Source organism: Hippoglossus stenolepis, chromosome 7 (assembly GCF_022539355.2).
Source record: "Hippoglossus stenolepis isolate QCI-W04-F060 chromosome 7, HSTE1.2, whole genome shotgun sequence".
Lineage (NCBI taxonomy): Eukaryota > Metazoa > Chordata > Actinopteri > Pleuronectiformes > Pleuronectidae > Hippoglossus > Hippoglossus stenolepis.
Genome location: NC_061489.1, coordinates 19,946,478 through 19,970,448, shown reverse-complemented (window position 1 = coordinate 19,970,448; position 23,971 = coordinate 19,946,478). Strand labels below are relative to the sequence as shown.

Below are 23,971 nucleotides of genomic sequence, written 5' to 3'. Positions count from 1 at the left end.
AATATCTTACATGATTAGCAACCTTGAATAAATGGTTGGAGTCGGTCTTCTCACATCTAGCCCAACCTCTTTCTATTAACTTCTATATTAAATGTATCTGGATTGATAATTTGACAATTCAAATTTTAGCCCTGATCCTCATACAAGGTTGTAGCTGTAAAATAAATTATACGGTATTTATATAAAATAAATATTGTGATCATTGTTTAAACAACTGATTGAAAACCAGCTCTAGAGGCATTAAACGCAGCTCTGCACACTGACATGAAAGTCTCACCAGAAAAGTGTTGTTGCTCTTCACAGTGCTTACCATTGCTTTTTGTTTTCCTGTGGTGTTTGGGCAGACGGCTAATTTGCTCCCAGAAGCCTGTGTTTGTCTAATAGTTTAATTGGCTTCGCTGTGCACCTGTTTGGCAGCACAGGTGGCCACAGGGCCATTGTGCTGAGGGCCTTATCTCCCAGGCAGTCCCACACAGGTGTGTGGCATGCAGCCTTTGCAGATCTGCCCACAGATGGCATTGCCTGGAGCGTCCGCTGCATCCTCTGTTTCCACTCTTTTCTCCTCATCAACCGTGTTTTCCACTTCCCTCTCTGTCAGAATTTCCCAAACCATTTTTTGGGTCTTCTGCTTCATTTTCCCCCCTTTTAATTTTATCATTTTGAAACACGCTTATTAATTTACAAGTTTCAGATTTACTTATCACACATTTCTTACGCCACTGACATGAAGTGAAACACCAAATTGAAGAAGGTTACAGTCCTTGGATCTTTTTAGTATGGCTTTGTTTTTCCTTTTTAATTCTCAGCTCTCTCTATTTCACATGTGAAAACTGTTTAAAGATCCATATAAAACATATCAGGGAGTTGTATGTGTCAATAGGCAAAACACATCTCTATTTACTGTTTACCACCACGAAAGCAGAACCTCATCTATTTTCTATCATGCATGCATACATGAGAAGGCTTACTTTACTTATACACTAAAGCTGAAAGGAATCGGGTTAAAGCTCACTTTCTGGGATCCATCTCAACTGCTACTACATCAATAGACTTTCCAGTATGAAAAAGGAAAGAGGTTTTAGTGGTTTTGGGCAGCAGAGCACACATCCATGGGCCCAACCTTTTGAGTTCCCTAGGTTTAGTCCTTGGCATTATGCTATGGCTCTGTCAAATCCCAACAGTGACTTCCATATTAGATCTGCTAGCTCTCCGATCCCTGAGACATATTTAAGCAAAATTTAACTGGCCACCTTACTTTATACTATGTGAAATCTTGACGCTATAAGCGAGACATTTTCTCAGGGGCTTCTTTCTTGTAGGGTCTTTCTGTGGAGGAGGGAGACATTTGCTGACACCAGAGTTTGTCCCTGTGTGTGGATACTCGAGGTGTGGGTTGTTAGGATGATCTTCTCTGCCACACGGGGTGTCTGAGTTGGAATCAGTCTCACCAGCTTTTCCCAGTTAAATGCTCGTAGCTGAGCACCCAGGTCTGCTGGGATATCAGTCATGGGCTTTTTATGAGCTTTGGAGGTACTATGCTTGTTAATGTAGAGGTCGTCGTCCTACTCACTGACTGCCTTAATGCCCGTTGTGATACTCCAGCACTGACTGAAGTACAGCGGGAGTGCTACCTGTGTATAACTGAGCAAAGATCTTTAAAGAAGTCGGATTCCCTTATTCCCGCTTTTGGTTAAATATATATACCATTGCCCAAACACCACAGGAAAAAAAAAAGCAAGGATATATATATAGATATATATCTATATATCTATAGCTATATATAGGGAATAACCTATATGAGACCCTTGTGATCATTATCGATAGAGGCTGATATAATTTTTGTTTTCTTGATATACATTTTGGCTTTATCGCCTTGCTTACTGGAAAGGGAAAAAAGATATTGGTGACCTTGATTGTCACCTCATAATATTTCGTTTGGTTCATACTCAAATCAAAACCAAGATAATTAAAAGGTGTCAAACAAGCCACTCCCTTGGCACAGATGTTGTTTTGTTTTTTTATCACACTTTTAGTCTTATATCTCCAGCTCATCCTCCCTTGGCCTCTTGTGTCCACTGTGATCATAACAGCCAATTAACACCAACACAAAGGATCACATCCATCTGTCCATCTGCCATTGTGACTTCCGGAACATATATAAGGATCTAAGCGTCTCACAGGTGGTAGATGCCCCCTCAACAGCTCAGGCCGGTAAATCTTGTCTGGAACAAGTGTAACTCTCTTTGCAACTGCAATGACTTAACACAGCACTGATGCAGTAAGTGATTGTAGAGGTTTGAGATACAGTAGACATCAATGAGCCTGTTCAGTCTGACAGATTCTTCACAAATGAAAAACTGTCTCAACTCTGTAGGTTTTGATGTGAAAATAGCTCCCTTTCTGAGTGACTCATCAATAATTGATCCCCTGTATTCACTTTCATAGTGGGTAGAGGCTAAATGAGACTCTATGTCAATTTGAACATTTTAAATATAGTATTTTTAAAAGGCCTGACATCCAAAGTAGAGTTTAGGGAGACATCCTACCTAAGGGCACATCAAACAAAGTTCCTGTCCTTCTCAGCACTTTGTAGGGTAATGGGAACCAAATCTATTTGATTTACTATGATGATGATCAAGATGTAATATCCTCCAGATATGGATGAGGAAGGGCGAAGGACAGACACAAACTACCTACGTAGATGCAAAAGAAGTAAAGTTGGGAATAAAACTTTCTAGTGTGGTATTTGTCTTTGCACTATGGGACTCTACTCTCTCGACTCACACTTTCATTACAAGCCACCCTCAAGGCCTCAAGGCCTCAAACAAGTTTTCTTTGTCAATTGTCAAGTAGAAATGAGACAGTACAGATTCAACAAAAATTATGCAATAGTTTACAGAAACATTTGACTCATCAGTGAATCCAAATTTATTTTTGTCCTTCAGTTTTCAGGCTGGTACCACCAGTCTCATTTTACTGTAGAGTTTTATGTGACTGTTAAGTTTGACACACATCTTACGACCCTTTTCTCAATGGATGTCATGAGCAGACAGAAATGAAAAAGTTAACTAGTTTTTACCCTTGTGGCTGACTTCACAGATGACGCCTGCCCTTCTTCCTCTGCGGCAGTGAAAACGATTTTGGAGACATAAATGTCCTGACTGTCTGGGGATATTTTAAGAGTGATGCCTATTTGATTTTATGACACCATCTGTTAACCTCCAAGATAGTCATATCTGTTATGGCCCCAGAGTGATACATACATAATTAACAAATATCTGATTTGAATTCCTTATGGATTCAGTTGGAACTTGTCTTGCTCGGGTAAAGGAAATAACGAACATTTCTGTCAGATATTGTCATTTTTATTACCTTATTCTTCATTTTGTTTCAAATTTTTTCGAATCTTCAGACCTGATAAATTGTGTAATGTTTTGGACACGTCTATTTTAATGATACAGCTTGAAATAAAATCATTGATTTCCTTGACATTGGATTACTTTAACAGTTCCCAACATCCTAGAAAGGTATTAATGTTTTCTGGTAGGTGGGACATAACCGAAAATCCCCAGACACCTTTTAAATAAACATCTGAGCAGGAAATCTGTCCAATCTGGTCCACATTCTCAGAGTGATGTGTATTTGTTTCTTCTGTTATGCTCAGGTATAAAAGCATTTATCTACTTTCCCAACATACGGAAGTCGTCTTGTCTTCTCCGGCTTTAACGAGCGCTGCAGAGCTGTCCTAATGTTTTAGTAGTTCCCAGCAGGGATCGAATTATTTCACAAACATGCACGCACATTCTGGTGAGGTGCACGCTGACACTTGCAAAAGGTTTTTATACATGTACTGTAAAAGGTGCCTGCAACAAAACAAAATGGCAACTTTATAGCTTTGAAAATAATAGAACAAAATAATCCATTCTTTCAAAGCAGTGCTTGCCACTGTCTTTTCCTTTTCCTCCTTGAAAGATCAAACTCATCCCTGCAGAAGCCAGAGGAATGTGCGGATTCATCAAACACGATGAACCTTTGTCTGATTCTTCAAAACATGTACATATTTGTTAAATTAGTTCTAATGAATCAGGTCACCGGCTGTATGACTAGTTTCCCTCTTCCTTCACTTAGTGGTGAGTTGGGTTAGGTATCACATTTGAACCAATACAGCATTGGTACATGGAACTCAGTCGTTTTGTTGTTGTTGTTGTCGTCACTGCTGCAGTGCTGACATAGTAAATACTATGATGTTTGATCATGAATTGTATGCAATTCGGATTTATTGTAAGATTTCGGATGCAAAAATAAATCTCACATACTGCTGTAGAGCTCTAAATGATGTGTTGGTAAGATATTGCCTCGCCAACCAGTGTCAAAGAATTAAACTATGTGAAGATGTTGATGGCACCTCTCTGTTTCCTCATGGACTGTGGCTGCTGCAGGTATAGCTTGGCTTTCTTCCAGGCTATTAAAAACACACAACTCATTATCTTTTAAAAATTGTGTTTTTTAAAATCATGAATCACCTCACAAATCTTACAGATGTTGATACTCCTCTCTCCAATCTGTCACACTGCTTTTATTGAAGTCACACACACAAGTACAAGCATTTCAAGTTCCAGAAGGAAATATGGAAGAATCATTTTGATCTTTAGCCTTTTTTTTAGAGCCGCATTCATGGAATCAAGCTGCCTGACACTCAAATATCCCCCAAAACATTTTTGAGTGCTGCACTGCTCCCATTCCTGGGCTTACAGCACCAGTCACATGATGGAGTGCTGTGACCAGGAGATTGTTACCTGCCTTGGCTCTAATATCAATGTCAGTACCCAAAGGTGATTGTGAGAAGGTCCTCTGCTGCAACTGATGCAAGTTTATCTTTACAGCTTGTGATTCTAGGATCGCTCCGTCATTACGTTACGTTATTTGTGATGCATTTCGTTTAAAAATGCTCCAGCCAGGAGATACAGCGGTGAGAAGATATCAGGACTCCTAAGTGCAGTGACATGGCCCTTGTTACTTAAATGAAGAGTGTTCATGTTACCTGGATACACATTCGAAGGATATCCACCAAGTGTTTTCTTTCAGATACAGTGCATGCCAATGACATGACTCTGTATGTGTAAATGCTAGTAATTTCATAAGAAACATTTTTAATTACTGATACTTCTGGTTATAATCTCCTTTTCATGCCTCAGTCGTTCAATGACTTTGATCTGGTGAGTCAGCCATTGAGTCCACTGCTGGCACACGCATGCAGCACACTCTCATGCACCACGTGAATGACAGGTAAACACATAACAGTTGCATAAGGCTCCAAGAACAACTGAGCCTAAGACATATCAACAGTACAAAATGGCCCACTTGGGGGCATTCTTTAAGAAGAGCAATATTAGCTTTTTGATTTCATTCATCCATTTCCTGTTATAATAGGAGATTAGTAATTGCTCTGATAATAGTGAAACGGTCACGATTCCGTAAATAGAAAAGGAAACCTGTGTGACCACATATCTTTAAAAAAGTAATTCGCTGTTCCTAAAGTTTATTAATATTTAAATGAAGTACATAACAGTTATAAAGGCCATGACAATAAATACTTTTTACAGTTTTTTGAGATGTGAAGAACATGGAGCTACATTTAATATAGGGTATCTAATGTCTGTCATCTGATAAGCCCTGAGCATTACAGTTATTTCAGAAGGCTATTAAATTGATCAGAGCATAATATAGCTCTATGTTTGCCAGGGTAAGTCACCAAGCAGACACTGGTGGTGCTTGGTTTCAAGCCATAATGCTCAGAACTATTTGTTGCAAAGAGCATCAGGCCTCAGTTGTAGTAATATAGCACTGAATAGGTCAGTGGTCCCACAAAGGAACTGTTGTATGCCTTTGCCTGTAATGCACTATGAAATATATTGCACTTGCTCAGAGGCTTTCGATAACAAAGGTCCCCACCTAGCCATGATAAAATAATAAAAGTGGTCTATAGACTGAAATCAATGCGTGTACAAGCCATCTCAACACAAGACCAGTGATCAGTCAAACGGAATGGGCGAAGAAGTTTCTACCTCTCACCATTTCTATCGCTGTGGAGTCGCTTGCTGTGACTGGTGATGTGGAGGGAACTTTTCATCATGTGCCGTAACGTTTCCCTTGCCAACTATTCGCTAACTCTACACACGCTCTTTCTCACAGTCTGCAATGACAATTTCAGCAGTTTACTGAACTAAATACACAGTAACCTGTTGTATTCCCTTGAGTAAGTGGTCCCAGTCATGAAATGTGTCCATAGGAAGTGTAAAGAGCCGTGTATTGTAACAGGATTACACGTATGATGACTGAACTACTCTTGCAGATCTTTTAGTTGAAGCCCTTTTTCAGTGTCTCAGTGAAGCACCTTGAAGTGCAGTGTGGAGTGAGCCGTGTCAAGACTGTCTGAATGATGGAGTGAGAGGAGGCGATGGACTTAATGTCACAGTTTTTAAAGCAGGCTCACTTCTGTTCAGCTTGAAAATACTGTACATATTAGTAGTAATTTCAATATACATGCACATATTTTCTCATGGTGTTTAGCATTGTCGCATCACAGCGAGATGGTTTCAGATTTGAATCTGCTGGCTGTTAGGAATATTTTTCTTACTCGAGATTGAATGTTCTGTTGAAGTTTTCCTCTGCCTCCTTGATAAACTGGTGAACTGTCCAGGGTTTATTCAATGATGCATGTAATGTAGGCTCCAGACCCCATGGTGACCCTGATAAGGTTAAGCAGAATAGAAATGCATTTGATCAAGCATGATTACATTTGTCATGGCAGCACATGTCAGACAGTAAAATATTTTGGCAGACAAATGCTATTTGACAGGAAGACAATGTCAAGTTAAGTTCCCAAGATAGACTTCTGATTATGATCTTTGGTGAACATACATTTTGTCAGCAAAGATACTGTTTGTGTCTAAACCTTTATTTATGGGCCAATCTGAAGTTTTCATTACATACGTGTCATAGTAGTTAACATATAATTAAACTCTATATACCATACAACTGTATCAAGCCAGTTGAAATAACATGAAATAAGAAATTGCTTCCCCAAGACCGACCATTAATATTTCATTTTGCCTGCGGAATATACATGATTGCAGAAAGTAACACAATTTGGTAGCACTTAACTAGAGGATTATAGCCATCAATATTAGATGAACAAGTCCCCCCCCCAAGTTAATGAAATCCTTGGATGTGTGCCCACATTAGACGAAGAGTCTGATAAGGGAAGGATTCGATCTCTTGTTCCTTCAATGTTGAATCACTACATCGATGTTTTAATGGCCGAGAGAAACGAGTTTGTTATGTTTGACCAAACATGAGCTCAACTCTACGATGCAAGTGTTGTTGCTCTTCTTCTCAAGCAACAAAGGGCTATGATTCACTATGATAATGCTGTAAGATGTAAATGTTGCTCTTGATAATCAGTGTACAATAAAGAAAACACATTCTTATAAAGGAAAGGTAGACATGTAATACAATGTACACACCCATACTGTTGCTGCTAGTAAATTTATTTGTGTTAGCTGTAATAGTATTTTTTCCTCTGAGGTGTTTTTTCTCTGATTACTAGCGAAAGGGCTATTTCACAGCCTCAGGACGGACACTGTAGAAGCACCATCTCTCATTTTCTTTGTGGTAACTTTGGGGACATTTAGAAGGCGAGCTGCAGGGTGTACGTGAGGGGACAGAAAATGATCGACAGTCTGAGATGCAGGGAGGAGTCTAAACATTTAGTGCCTTAGAGAACCTTGGAGGACTCCATTATGTTGCAACCTGCAGCAAGATGTACAGTTCTGATGAAAAATCTGCTGCTCACACGATTCCTTTCTCTGCTTTATTTTATGCATTTTGCAGTTTTAGTTTACATTCTGTTTTAATGAATGCATCTTCTCTGAGAGTATTTATTACAAAGCTCTTTATCTTGTTCTGTGAATAGTCAGTAATTATGATGGATTTCTTTTAAATCATTTTACAAGACTGTGTGTGTTTGTACTAGATTCATCTTCATCTATCTTTTTTTTTTTAAATCTCTGTTCATGAAATGATTTTCAGTAAAGCTTTTCAATGCAATTTTATTCATATCCTAATCATCAGGGGTCTTTAATGGATGGATGGAAACAATTGATATTAACAAAATAAATGTCAACAACAAACCAAAAATGTAAGTGGTGTATTGTGGGTTTCTTTATTTTCAAAGTTTGAGCACTGGTGTCAGACAGATGTTTAGCATTTAGTGTAGCTGCACATAAAAGTGAGCTTGTGGCTCACACTGACCACTGGAGTGGCTTTTCTGGCTCTTTCTCTTGGTCCCAGTCAGCGGAAGGATGGGTTCATGGACTGGTCATTGTGTGACAGCATCTGTGTTTGTATGTATGGAAGCTCATTTCCAAACATACCAGATGTCCAGTTTCACTTGTTTCCTCCAAAGCCTCCCTTCTGCTCTGTTTGGAGATCGTGGTAGCACTCGCCATGAGGACATTGATATCTATATAGAAAGACAGGAAAAAGATTTTAAAAAATGGCGAGCACCGTCAAAGCACTGTTAGATATGTGATGTTTGAAATAGTAAATCCTCTACATGTTCTTAATGCATAAGGTGTTACAGTCTTCATCAGTGCCCTCCTCACACACCTTGTTCAGCTTGCACAGCATTCATTCAATCCCATATTACAGTTGTGCTGTGTAATAAACAGAATTTCTTTTCACAAATATTGGTTCCATTCCCTGCCCTCTGAAGACTGACATTACCATCATTACTAAGGAGCATAAACAAAGACTGTGGATTCACTGGATTGTGCTCCCTCAGCCGTGTCACCTACTTTCCCTCTTTGTTGTCCTAGGTGCTCATTTACCCCTGCCACCTCTGCAACACAAATATATACCACTGTGTTATTATTTTTGCAGAAAACTGAGCTGGTTTGTTTGTTCTTTTATGGAAGGAAGGGGAAAATTCTAACCAAATAAACCAAACTTTCAGACTGGAAGACTTTATGTAAACAGACATTCATACATTCATAACATTGTGGTGTTTTGTTTCTATTAAGAAAACAGATCATCATTATGCACCACAGTAAATATTAATAACTTATTAATTGGTTTTGCTCATCCTCTGATGAAATTTGAGTAGCAGTGGGTTGTAGCGTGTGCTAATTTAGTCACAGATCAAAGAAATACCTCAACGCCACCATTTGCCTCAGGCTATTGTATCTTTCCCCTAATTGAGGGTTTTTTCTGACTCACTGAGTCAATACAAATTACTTTAATACTCAAGCCATTATTATTTCAAATCATTGTCAAAAAGGCAGGATAACTCATTGACTTGTGCCCTGTAAATTTCATAAAATTGCCCCATGCATTTTGTGTTATTGACAGTTAGAGGCCTGGAAACAAGTGATGCTAATGACATAATCTGGTTGTGACCACACTGGGCCTCCCACCCTCCTCTCGCCTCTCTCAGACAAATAGCCTCATCTGCACTGGATCATTTGCTGTCTTCTGATACACTGTGGCTTATAGCCAATTATCTCTTGCGATCCATTATTGATTACAGTGTTATCTTTCTTGTATTGCTTAATCTTTTTGGCTCAGGAATATAGCTGTGCACAGGGGGGGGGGACTGTATACAAAGTGCTTAGCGGTTGGAACACTAAGTTAAGATGGGTGGGAGTTCATTTCCTTGAAAATGACTACAGTTTAAATTCAAAGTGATTGAGACTGTATCCACTCTCATGGAGAGGAAGGGTGTATTTTGATTTGCAGCTCTCCCTGTTAGGAATTAAAAACCACTACAACCATCACTTTATCACAGTGAGTGTTAAACCTTTCATATTAGTCTGAATGACTGATTTCCTCTGAGGATAATACAATATTGCTTGTGTTTGTTTTCTCCTGTGAATCAACATGGCTTACAATAAACCAGGAGGGCAATAACAATTTTGACAGAATATTAGTAACTCGTGTTTATGTGTCTGTCTTTTTGTTTTCTAGCTGGGTGAATAACTTCGGTCATGATGGTCTTGGTCTTCTTCTGGATGCTTTGGAGAAGCTGCTGGACAAGAAACAGTGAGTGATCTCCTCTGACGTCCCATCTCTGTGCCAGTGTTACAGTTATAGGTTCTGCTCATGACATCACCATGTCTCTTTCCATTTGTTTTTCAGGCAAGAGAGTATTGATAAAAGGAACCAGCATAAACTTATCCAGTGCTTGAAGGCTTTCATGAACAATAAGGTTTGTATGAATCAACGAAGAAAAGACGATACATCCAGTTGATTTGTAGGATTTCATATTGCACAGATATAATAATAATGATAATAATAATAATAATAATGATAATGATTTTATTTTCATTTGAAATAATTCATACAAGAATAGTGTAAATTATGCCTATATCTTAAGGTCAGCTTGTGGTAATGTCTTCAAATTTACTACAAACACTAAAAGATGAACTGATTGCAAAAGGTCAAGGTCATGTGACCCTACGTTGTTTTGAACACAATCTATCAGAAACGCCCAACGTGAATATCATTACACGTGGCACAAACATTCACTTGGATTCAAAGATGGACTGGTTAATTGCTGGTGCCTGAAGCTTCCTGTGAATGTCACATATTAGGACTGCCCACAGGGAATTTCATTACAACTGGCACAATTGACCTCAACTCATGGATGACTTTGGTGGTCAAAGGTCACTCTGACCTCTCAAACACATGTTTAACCTCCTGAATGTAATATCATCTCGAGGGAACTGTTTCAAATTTGACTCACTGATTAACTGATAGGATCTCAGTGGTCAAAGGTCACTGTGACCTCAGAAACATGTTATTGGCCTCTTGAAGGTGATATAACTTCTTCAACTTTGGATCAGTTTGTCACTTGGACTCAAAGATGAAGTGATTATATTTAAGTAGTCAAAGGTAAAGGTCACTGTGACCTTATATGAACCTGGAAAAAAAATATGTTCACGAAAACTTCACTGCGGTTGTTCACCTCCGCCAAATAGAACCGCAGTTTGGTAATTCTAGTTTAAACCGATAAATTAAAAGACCAATGACACTGGATTCACTTTCTCTTTGAAATTTCTAATAGGACCTCAGGTGGCCAGATTTCCAAACACGCTTTGAATCTGGACTCTGACAAGCATTGGATAATGGGACAGAGAAAGTGAAGCTAATTTAGCAAATTTCTAGCTCACAGTCTCAGATCTTTTAATTATCCTTTTTAGGGAGGTCTGGCTCATTTCTCAAAAGTGGCACACATTTCACGGATAGATGAACTATTGATATAGCTTCTCTTAGAGTTAATCCCCACACGTGGTCATCTCTACCCGTTCCTCCAGTTGTGGGCAGACTAAAAGGTACAGGAGACTATAAGTATTTCTCCCTATAGTCCTGTCCTGAATTGAATTAATTCATCATCCTCTCCATTTTCTCCCATGGCCTCGTTGTCCCTCCTTAAAAGACAATTAAGGAAAGTGAAAGTGAAAGTTCTACATGAATGCAAATGCTCTCATTAATTTATACCCAATGGAATTTTTCCTCTATTCCCCCCCCTCTGTTTTACAGTATGGACTGCAAAGGATCTTGGGAGATGAGCGGAGCCTGTTGCTGCTGGCTCGAGCCATTGACCCCAAACAGACCAACATGATGACAGAGATTGTCAAGATTCTCTCTGCCTTTTGTATTATTGGGGAGGAAAACATGTAAGTTTAATTGCATTTCATTTCACATCTTGCTCTCGAACACGTTCCCAGGTCTTTCATGATTAAAGAGACACGTGTACAGTAGAAAGATTATGATTAACATATCCAAATGGGGATATTTCTTTAAGTTTGGTCAGTACACAGTTAATGTACTGCGAATATGTTTATAAATATTTGATTTAGTGCTCAGAAGGCTACTTGGTAGAGTTTTCTTTCTCTGGTCGCAGGTGTAGGTGGGCGTGCAGTATCCTTGCCTCAAACCCCCCATGTTTCAAGATACAAAAATAGCACGGGCCAAAATGCCAAACTCAAGGTATCAAAACAACAGTTCACAAACCAGTGGGTAATGTTACGATGAGTTGCCACTTGGGTTCATAACAGCCCCGTAGTTTACATAGTCCACAAAGCTTTTTGTGGAGTGTTTATATTTAAAAAAATTACATCTGGTCCAGATTTCAGCATCAGGTTTCTGAAAATTGTTAGAAATAAACGTAAAAGTATTTGCATGGGCATGCTGGAAATATATTTTTGTGACATGAGTGAAGTAACCATATAAATACTTCTGACTTGCCACAATTTAAAGTTGGAAGCAAGTTTTCAGAATTCAGAGTAAAGTGAGGGAAACTTTTCTCAGTAAATAACAGCTGTTTTGGAAACCTCACAACTTCATTTCAAAATCCTGACTAATGACAAAAAAAGAAGAGAAAGTCCAATGATGAAAGTGATGTGGTCCATCTCTGCTCTGTTTACACCGTCTACAAGGTTTCTGAAACAGCAAGACGGATGGTTGCTTCTTGTAAACACTGGAATATCACCAAAAAACAAAATGCTTCAATCCTCTCCCACAGGGGGGGCATGTAGTCAAACAGAGATTGTGCCACAGGCATACATGTGTACTCACAGTGGGCACATGGTGCAGTTTCAGCTGACCTCAGACAGTACAGGAACCTATTGAGTCACATGGTCAGATGATGCAGTTTAGTCTGTTTAATGTGTTGAACTACTCAGTGTAGTTTGCCACAGATACACAACCTGGCTGACAGCTTATAAATTGGATTTAGGGGAGTGCTTTTTTTTATTGTTTCCCACAGGGCCAGACTAGAATAACAATGGCACTTCAAAGTCAGTTTATGCAGTGCTGGAAATAAACTAACCCACAAATTCTGTTGGAGAAGCGGTGTGTCTGTACATCACTGACCATCGAAATGGACTTTTATGTCTGTAGTTCTGACCCCTCATCGTGCAAAAGGTTGATGAATATCAAGGAGTGTGTTTCTTTGTCTTTACAGTAATTTTATCTATTCAGGTTTACTTTTATTTCAGGACATTCAAGAGCATTTTTATTTGTTTGAACAGTTTCAGTTCAATTTCCTAAAATCACTGTTACAAATAACGAACTGCTCCTACATAACACCCCCTCATCACCACCTGTGCTTTCTACTCATTTGAAAATGTTCCGTTTTTTGGGGTCAGCAGAACAGAAATGCTCTCTTATTTTAACAGTCAATTACTTCATTGGCTTTCTGGAAGATGACTTCCATCTTGTTAAGTTTACACAGTGGATTTTTTATGCATGCAACTATTCTAAGCAGATACTGGGTGTGTAGTTAGTAAGCATCTCTCTCTCTTTTGCGCTTTCAAAGTGCTCAAGAAGACATCGAAGTAAACATGGAGATCTTTTCCATGATCATAGCCCGACATTAAATGTACGTATCCTGTGGAAATGACAGCCAAAAGAGCTGCAGCGCCACTTTCTTGTTCAGAAACTTCTCTGCCAGCCAATGTTGTGACGTTGGCTCGTGTTCAACACCCACTTCAGCTGACAGCATCAAACGGGAACACAACAAGTTAAGCAGATCTATCTCGCCTGTTTTGAAGCGTCGTCTGAACTGGCTTTAAAGCTACTCAGTATGCAGCTCCCCATGCTTGTCTGTGACTTTCTAACCCCTATCACAGAGCATGGCCGTTCAATTTATCTCTGTGTCAGGCTTACTCCACACGTACAATCCTATTTGTCAGACAGATGATCTCCCTCGCTCACAAAGAACTGCCACTATTTTGTCATTTTGAAAGTGTTATTTTTTTGGGTTGATATACACGAGGTAATAAAAACGGCAACAGCCTCAGTGGCATGTGTGATTACACATGTTCTCACATATATAAACTGGCATTTCAATATCTGGCCGAGCGTGACTATTGATTTGTTATTTGATTTAACACAGAGAGGAACTTGTATTTCAGGCTAAGGGCTCTTCTGTACCCACAGAAGTATTATGGTTGCGGACAAGGGTGTTAAGCTGTTCACTAGCTCTACTAATGAAGGTAAAATAGCAAAAGGGGCCCCGCAGTGACAGAGAGGCCACCTGTTGCCAGTTTTTGTGTATTCATATTGTAAATCAGTGTTAAGGTAAGTGCTCAGAACACATCAATTAACTTTTTATTGCAGTCCTCTGTTTGTTTTTCCATCTGTGTGGCTCAAACTTTCTCTTTCATTCACGATTCAGAGGCTTAAATTGCCCAATGTCCTATTTAGCCAAGCTGCCTGGAGCCCTTGCAAGTACTCTAAATTGCTTACCTTCTCAATAGGTGTATTTGCACATTATTCTGGCGGTCTGTGCAATCATTTGCGCCCCCTTCTCATCCAACCAAACACAACCAAATCCCCGCTTTCGTCGAGCATCACCCTAGTAACAACTATGATGAATCAAAATTAGATACTGAAGCAATAATGAACCGAATTATATACAAAGAGATGGAAAGCAGCAGCATTTGTCAGCGTGACCAAAGACTGGCTGTCCACACTGACACACAGGGGAAGATAAGATACATGGTGTTTGAGCTGAAAATTGTGAGTAAATGTCCTGTCAGCGAGGTGATAAAAGTGTTTGTTGACTTTTTTTTGTTTGCCTGCTCCTCGCTCTCTGTTTTCTTCCAGCTTGGATAAGATATTAGCGGCCATGACAATTGCTGCAGAGAGGAACAATAAAGAGAGATTTGCCCCAATCGTTGAAGGGCTGGAGAACCATGAAGCGCAGCAGCTCCAGGTTAGTGATCGTTCAGCAAAAAGCACTTCACATAACAGTTTCATAATTATCAGGCATTCTTCACTACCCGGCTATTACCCTTCTGAAAGATAAACCTGATCTAATAGTTCAGTGGCAGAGCTAATGACCAATGCAGGCACCACCTTTGTCACTTTTAAATTACATAATAAAATCAGTGATAAACGAATAATGACTGAATCACTAAATTCAGTATTATTCTGTGGAATACTTTTTTTTTTCTCACCCATTAATTCAACCCTAATTAGTCCGGTGTCACTCACTCAAATTCAGTTTTTGTCACGGAGACCCCGTTTGATGTGAGACAAGACCGAAATTGACAGTTGCGTCACTCTGGGGACCGTTGTACCTCAGCCTCAGCTGTCTCCGTACATGTGTTTTTCTCTGTCTCTCTTTGTGTCTTCCTGTCCACTTGTCAACCCCGCAGCACCTCCAGCACATGATGGGATGTGATGGTGGGGCTATTGAAATGCCCCCAGAGGTCCATCACCACTGTTTTAATCAAAAACACCTGCTTCATTGAGCGCCACAGCTGAACTGCCCCATTGTTGTGCAAAAACACCAGAAAAACAATATATGTGGAGTTCCTCTCAGCTTTTTGTCTGTTTTCATTCCTTCTCACATTTTTCCTCTTCTCACAGCCGAGCTCATTGTTTTTCACATCTTACAGAATCCTCCCCATTCTTTTTTTTCTCCACGCTGCTGTCAAGTCGGGTCTCAGAGGACTTGGTGTGAAAGGGCAAATACAGCACACAGCGCTCTTCATTTTCATTAGTATTCTTCAGCAGCAGGAAAACTATATAACAGCAGTAAAAACACCACTTAAAACATGGTTTTGTGAAACCAAAAGTAGGGAATTACTTAAGGAATTACTTTTTTAACTGCAGGGATTGGGAAGTCATGAAGGAAAAGTCATGAAGGGAAACTGATGAGGCGGGTGGTGGAAGAGAAAGTAGATATTCTTTTATTAGGAGGCTGTTGTTTTTCCTTTAAATTTTGCTGTTAATGAAATGAAGCTCTTCTAATTGTGTAGTAAATTAAAATGCCTTGCTGATGCAGGGGGCTCAAGTAAATTAATTGACTTTTTATCCAAAACCTGTGATGGGCTGTAGAACTACACTTTGTTAATGTGATTAAAATGTGTTTTGCTGTAGTTCAGGCTACGCTCGTCTGCTGAGCACGAGAGAAACTCGACGTTTCGCGTTTAAACTCGTCCCAGCAGTGCCACTTTTAATTACGATGTTTAGACAAAGCCCCTATGGCAACACTCTGTAAACCTGACACAACTTATGCCTCCATCCCCAACCCAACCACTTCCCGCTCCACAATACATGGCTGAAGTATGTTTGAGGTGCTTGATGTAAGTATCCATCTGTATGCAGTAGAAGAGAAAGAATTTTTCATGAGCTCCATGGCTTTCTTCACTCACAGAAATCCTGTGAAGATTTGGTGGAGCTTCTTTTATGTATCTGGCCTCTGTTGGATACAGCAATATGTGTCAATGCACAGATCTTGCTTAGAGGCCCTCAAGCTTTTCTGGAACACGGGGAGTCTGCCATGTTTTGGGAGGCAGACACCGGTACCACATGCAGCGTGGTGGTGCATCCTTTACTGTAACAAGCTTTCCCAAGAGATTATGCAGTATCTTATATCCGTATCGCATATCATCATGCATTTTACCTCCATATCTGGCAAACAAAATGTTCATTGTTCTGCTACAATTTCAGGGAAACCGAAAAAACAAACCAGCTTTATTTGATTGTGGCTCTAATAAACAAGATTATCACTCAGAAGAGTGCATATCTCTGCCAAGGCCCAATAGTCCCCTTAAATTCAGTCATGCCGCACCAAATTGTACACACTCATGGATATCAGATCCCTAAATATGCCAGATTTCTTCATTTCCTCCGTGAATTATTCCCTGGGAAATTGGAGAAAATAACAAAAAAAACAGCCCATCTCAAAATGCAAAACGAAAAACGAAATAATTCCTAGATATGCTCCCTAATCTGGATCCAAATTAAAATTTGTTCTTCCCTTACCCATACCATATACTTCCACCAAGCTTCGTGGTTATCTGTCCAGTAGTTTTTGTGTAATGCTGCTAATCAACAGACAAACCCCAATGAAACATATCCTCCTTTTCAGAGGTAAATATCATTTAAAATTTGACTGAGCAAAAAGGGTGGAAAAGGATTTAAGTAGCTTTGAATTAAACAGAACTTTAAAAAGTATAATTTAGAAAGTACTTTGCTTGATATATTAGGATGAAATTACTTCATTATTCTGCATTTATTTTTCCTTATGCAAGTCTGTCTGCAGTGATTTAGATGAAACTGTTGATATGTTTGAATACAAATTCTAACCCTGAAAAATAATAAAACTTACTCAGGAAACCGACCACCAGCATTGTTGTGGCATCTTATTAATAACACATACGAGCCAACAGCACTGGGTCAAGGTTCCACATCGTCCATGGGAATCCTTCAGCCTCCTATCGATCGTCTGTCCAAGGAAAACTGTGTTATCCATGGCTCGCTCCCCTGAAACCCCTTTCTGCTCATTATAACTTATCAGCAATTTCCTCTTAACCCCGTCCTACACACCTCGCACGCACAGAAACACACACACGTACTTGAAAGCTTTTTCCTAACCAATAAATTCATTAATAATACACATATAGTCAATACAGACAGCAGACCTTCACCGTTTCTCTTCAGCTCCTTTTTCTCCCTTTACCCTTCTAGCCTCTTCATTGCCGTCTCTTTTCTATCATTTTTGTTTCAGAAAGGAGATATTTGATTATTCACTCAACACACTATTTACAATCAATTTTTTGCTTTGGCAAATGTTATGCGGATGCTTTTCCATAAATATTTACTGTTTTTGTCCTACTTCTCTTTTTTTGTATTTCTTTGTGTTTTTGTCTGTTTCCACCGCAGGTTGCCTGCATGCAGCTGATCAACGCTCTGGTCACCTCCCCGGACGACCTCGACTTCCGGATACATCTGCGGAACGAGTTCTTGAGATGTGGCCTCAAGAAGATCCTGCCTGTGAGTTGTTAGATTATCAAATAGCAACATGGTGAAATCCTTCACATGCATTAGAAATAATGGAGTTCTTGTCCTGTTCCTGAGGTCAACTGTCAATTAATGTAAGTCTGATCAACATATATCATTTTTTTTTCTACATTGTACTTCCTCCCGGCTGATTTGTAGTCTCACAGCATAAGACATTAAAGTTTGAATCTCTATTAGTTAAGAGCTCAACGTTGATTAATTCAGACTCATAGAATTTCTTAGAATATATTTTATGTATGGTCATACATTTTCTGTCATGAGCCAACTTTAATGTCTGTGCTTTAACCTAATTTCGTTCAAATTAAATATTCATACATTCAAACCAAAGAGCAGAGGTGTAAAAATCACAAGCCCCGGAGTCGTCATGTGACACAACTGACATCAATAAGGGTCGGTTTTATAATGCTGATTTAATTGTTAATTGTAATTGCGGTATAACCAGTAGTGGGTCGAGTGTGAGTCAGTGCTCGCACCTCATCGCACAGGTTGCGTCGTCTTGGCATAATTATCAGCCATTTTACACATCTTCACATGAGGTGCAGGCAAACGAGCTCCAGCTCATCACTCAAGCTCTCATTTGTAGTGAGTGGGGTGAACATGTCACAGAGCCAGTTGCTAATAAGTCATCCCAGCTGCTCCTGTTGATTATTACTGTCATTACTTTAATTATCTTCAATTCTGCCCCCTGATATGAAAGTGTCTCGGTGTACAGTCATTTATGAATGCCACGTTCCCGGTTTTAATGTCGACATTCAAACTGACACTCTTTCATCTAATTATGAGTTATGCTCAGGAGTCAGTGTAGCTGTTGGCAGGGAGAAGTGGACTCCACTGGAAAGGGAAGCACAATTTGTTTTGTTCTTATAGTCCTTGATGCATATATTTGCCCTCGCTCTCTTCTCCCTCGCTCCTTTCTTTTTTTTCTGTGCACCTCCCTCTGAACCAGAGTTGCTTAAGACAGATGGTGCACCCGAAAAACAGTGCAGGGTGATTGATACCTGCAGAAATTGGGTTACGTTTGGCCCTGTCTCTGTCTGTAAACTCCACTGCTGGTGATTCATAGAGAAGTGGTAAAGAGCAGCCCCTGTTAGCCCCTCGTGGCTGGAACAGGTGCAGGAATAGTTACTGTCTGGAATACATAGTACGAGGGTTTAGGTCAGTTCCAGGTTCTCTCTACAGCTGGAACTAGAGCAACTAATATTCTTGTGCTACATATTTTCAGAATATATATTCAGTTAATGATTAAACAATTTAAATATAGCAATATCACATTTTCATAACAATATCTAAATATTTCCGATAAGGCTCCTTTCCTGTTTTTCATGAATCTACATAGCGAGATGTCCTTTTGTACGACTTAACATTCTCAACTATCTGCTGTATGTGTAACTCATTTCAGGAACTAAAAGAGACGGAGGAACTTGACATCCAGCTGAAGGTGTTCAATGAGAACAAGGAGGAGGACTCTATTGAACTCTCCCATCGCCTGGATGACATCCGTGCTGAGATGGAATATCCTTTAGTCCTCCCTTGTGTGAATACACTGATGAATATGCCTGCGGAACTGGCAGGGAGAGATGAGTGTCGATTGTGGGTTTGGTCAAGCTTTACAGGCTAAAGCCCCTCGTGGCTTGGTTCATTAGAGAGGGATTTGAGGAGCCGGAGCACATTGTCTAGCTCCGTCTCCGAGCAGGAATAGTAGGTAAATAACCCCTGTCATCTTAACCTCCCACCCGTTAACTCCTCTTTTTATTTACTCTTCCCATCCTCTTCACTTTTTATTCTCAGTGTGTTAGTATTAGGTCAAGTAGGACCGTACTTAAGAAACATATCAAACACTCTTATTTCTTATTCTTAGCATTTAGTTGTTTATATATTCTCAGTATGAGGGCCACTTAGAGAGGGACTTGAAAATTAAAAGCACGTTATGAAATATATTAAAGTAAGGAAAATAAAATCATAATTTTAGGCATTTGAGAATGGGAATATCAGAAGTTGTTAAGTTATATTTAATTTGTATAAAGTTTCCCAGATAACGAAATACCTCATCTTTTGGCACAACATCAAAACATTATCATACGTATCAGGGCTTTGAAAAGATTTGACAAGAAATGGTCTTTTCTGAAGAAAATAAACACACAGATTTGCAATAGATTTCCTCGTTTGTGGAGAAGGAGGAAAAGTCTGCGAGCTTTGCAGAGGTGTCGTAGTTTTATCACGATTTGGATCCAGAAGGAGTGGAACTCTGGCAAGTGCAGGTTGAAATAATATGACTTTTTATTCTCTTGATTTTACGAGTTTACTCCCATAATCTTACTCTTATCACTCCTTGTCTCTGTTTTATTTGGAATGTAAATTTTACCCTCCATCTTTTTTTACCAGTGTCCATTTAACTCCAAAAACACACAGTAAAACTTAATAAGTTGAGCAGTAATTCAGTCCCCAGATGGAAACTTCTTCAAGCATCCCAGAGAAGAACCCTTTTAATAATTCACAAATCTTCTCTCAGGCTATGTATGGATGTCTGACACTGTGAGCAGACAAACCAGACGCTGACATTGTTATGCAGATTCCCACAACCTTTTCTTTCACCAAATCCCATAGTTCTCGTGAGGGCACAAAGCGCCGCAGTGAGTGACAGTTCCTGTTGACACGTGTAGTTGATGGGAGGAGGTTGTGTATGTGTGTGGAGAGAAGATGGAGAGAGGAGAAAAAAAAGTGGACCTGGATTAATGATGTGCTTGAGCAGGTTCACAAATGAGTAGGCCCAGTGTTTGTTTCCAAGGACAATGCGGTATTGATCTGTGAGCTCAGAGCATGCTTCGAATGCCTAGGCTACCCTTTGCCTGCACAGCGCACGCACGCACGCACGCACACAGCACACACACACACACACACACGTATTACGCAGGTTGTACTTCTACTACCTGAGCATTGCATATGTGTCTTGTTTCTCCCGGCAGTTTCATGAATATTAACCTGGAGCGGCTCGTATCCTCTGTGTCCGGCCCGGGTCCAGGTGCTGAGGAGGTGACTCCGGGCCACTAATACATATTAATGAGCTGTGGAATGGTGATTGATTGACCCCACCGCTGACTGGCCTACATCACACTTGACTGCCGCTCATGTTTATTCATTATTTGGTGAGAGAGTGTAAAGAGAGACAGAGCGACGGGGGGAGAGAGCGAGCGGGAGAGAAAGCAAGCTTAGAGGGAGTGTCATCGACTGGATTGGCATTCTACATTAGGTTTATGTCTGCAGCTTAGTGATAGATGAAGCTAGTTGGATACTTTCCCAGTCTGAGCTGCTTCTCATGTCCTCTCAAATGCTGCTGTGGTGAGGCTATAATTGAATCTCACAGGATTTGGTAATTCTCCCAGGCTTCATACTCAGCTAATACAAGGGAGAGGAATGATACTTTAGAGGAGCCGGTATTCCCACCCCTCTGTCTCTAAAAATTTGATATGGGATAGGAGTTTAATTACAGACATTGTGGAAATTAATAGGGAAAGCGTCAAAAACAGTATTTTAAAAAATGGATCCGCTCCAAATGAGGCAGTTATCTTGTTTTGCAGTTCAGTGCTGATTTACAAAAAGAAGAATAATCAGAATTATTGATACTCTCATAGAATCATTGTTCACCAGCTGTGGATGAGAACTGATAAATAGTATTTCAAATAAGCAAAACCTTGAGATTTACCCTTGAGAACATATTAGTTCGATTTGTCCTTATCTTTAAACATCAGGTGTTTTGGCTCCATCACATTAGTAAAGCCATGTTATCAGCCGTTATTCCTCATGTACATGTTTCTAGTAGAAATACAAATGTTGCTCTGGTGATGTGTTTAGCCTTAATGTGACTTTAATTCCGTCTAGTTCCTCAAGCTCAGCCACATAAAGATTCATTTTTACATATTCATTAAAATGACATTTTCTGTTGCGAAAGCAGAAGGGAGGAGAATCACAAACATATGTTGGCACCGTTTTAAAATGCCACTTTCCAATCAGTGTGTAGCACCATGTAAATATTTTAGCACACATTGTCAAGACTCACACTTTGCGTTATGATGGCAATCCGGTTTTCATCTCTGGGAGCTTAACAGGGAACAGTCGCTTGTTTTTTTTTCTGCATCTGTGCACATATCTGAGAGGCTTATTCCACTTTTTCAAACAAGACGAGTGTCCACAGGGAAATCCTCCTTTTCTCAAGCAAACAAATTAAATGGGCTCCAAATCATTCATTTTCCTGGGTTCTTTACTTAGAGCTACACTTTAAGAACACTATTAGAAGTTTGAGAATCACAAGATTATTCTTTTCTAAATTATCCTCGTACTACAAATAATCCATTTACCTAAGAATTGAATTTTTAAATGTGACTCAATATACATGTTTTTCTTCTCCATTACAAACACTTTTCTGTTTCTTTGAAGAGGCCTCATTAACAAACGCTTTGGAAAACCAATCCTCTGCAAATAATCAAGAAATATATATGCAGTATATAGTATTCAAACATGGAAGAATAACAAGTAAGGCAGTCGGATTTAACATCTCTTTTAGATGTCAGAGCCATCACTGCTTCCTCCTGGGGAAAGCAAACGTAAGACACATAATCAATACCTTTTGCAAATTTAATAACATGAATTTTTGCTCCTGAGTACATGTCAGTTTCAATCTGAGGACCGAATATCAGCCGTATTTTTGGCCCGCGAATCTTCGGCTCCCCATCCTTCTTGCCTCAAACGTTACACCAGTGAGTTTTTCATGTAATTAATTTCCAGTATCTTAAAAGGTTGGGAGTGACAGGTAAACCAGAGGGAGAATTCTTTCTTTTCAATTCCCCTCCTCAAGTTAGCTGTTAGCTCCCCAGAGAGAGCGGATAAGAGGAATCACATCTTCGTTTGCTTTTCCACAATGACGCCTGTCAGAAAAGCTGAAGTGAGGAACTGGGGGAAAAATAAATAAAATGTTAAAAAGAAAACCGAAAGTAAAAAAAATAATGTTTACAGCAGTGAGATGACCTTAATGAACTCAGAATGTGTGTTTTTAAGAAGTGAAACATAATCGCCCACTTGTTTATCTCAGAATCTGAAAGAGTAAACATCCTGCGGTGATGTTGTTTTCCTTAACTGTGCTCCTGTACTGATATGAATGAAGTGTACCATCTCCTGTCCAATATGGTGAAAGACACCGGCTCAGAGACGTACTTCCTGTCCATCCTTCAGCACCTACTGCTCATCAGGAATGACTATTACATCAGGTAGGTTGTGTGTGATTATTACATCCTGCTCGTCTCTGTCATTGTGCATGTACAGTCATATCTTTTATAATGATTTTTTCTGTGTCTTTCCTTGGGTATGAAACACCTCATATCTCTGATCTTATTTGTTCTTTACAGGAAATAGTCAATGACTCAGTGGTTCCTATTGGCTTTGACCAACATAGCTAGGACAGTAGAAGCAGAGTTTTAATATACATTTATGTAGATTAATCCTCACAAAAGTAAGAGGCCTATTAACAGGGTTTCCTCAGGGTCTGAAGTCAGAAATTCAATAATTTGTATTTTAGGCCGTAACATGTTTTAAATGTGTTAAAATATTAGATACTAGGTCTTAAATGCTTGAAGGTAGGTCTTAGTTAGGTCATAGTTCTAAAACAGATTTTAGAATACGGAAATAAAACTACAAACAAGACTAAAGTGGAACTGACCTACACTTGGTTTGGCTGTGGGAATAACAATGGTTACCTCATTTCTCTGCCTGTAGTTAACATGGTCTTTTCAAGGGTTATTCTCTATACTTTACCTTTTCTTTAATAATGGGAAAGTGAGACTCTAATATTTCTTCATATCTGTCAAACCTAACAGGTTTTAAATATCATTGATTATGGTCTTAAGAAGGTCATTTAATATGTTGAGCCCGGCAGAAACCCTGTATTAAGCTATCAGTATATAACTCTTAATTTAAACTCTTATTCATTAATTCAACTTGACATTTAACCTCATTGTTATGAAGATACATTTTTCTTGTCGTCCAGGGAAACGCACATAGGCAGAAAATAAATAAAACACGATGAACACATGTAAGAACAAAT

The 23,971-nt window shown here is 39.4% G+C and overlaps 1 protein-coding gene across 3 annotated transcripts in view; it reads left to right on the top strand.

The window, feature by feature from the left end:
- diaph2 (diaphanous-related formin 2) overlaps window positions 1–23,971 on the top strand; it is a 340,142-nt gene that overhangs the window by 95,269 nt on the left and 220,902 nt on the right. For all 3 annotated transcript variants that reach the window (XM_035160754.2, XM_047340479.1, XM_047340478.1), the window contains exons 8-14: window positions 10,027–10,101; window positions 10,198–10,267; window positions 11,602–11,738; window positions 14,674–14,782; window positions 17,743–17,853; window positions 19,280–19,392; window positions 23,022–23,138. In XM_035160754.2, the coding sequence (XP_035016645.1) occupies window positions 10,027–10,101; window positions 10,198–10,267; window positions 11,602–11,738; window positions 14,674–14,782; window positions 17,743–17,853; window positions 19,280–19,392; window positions 23,022–23,138 (732 nt within the window). The remainder of the gene's footprint in view (window positions 1–10,026; window positions 10,102–10,197; window positions 10,268–11,601; window positions 11,739–14,673; window positions 14,783–17,742; window positions 17,854–19,279; window positions 19,393–23,021; window positions 23,139–23,971) is intronic.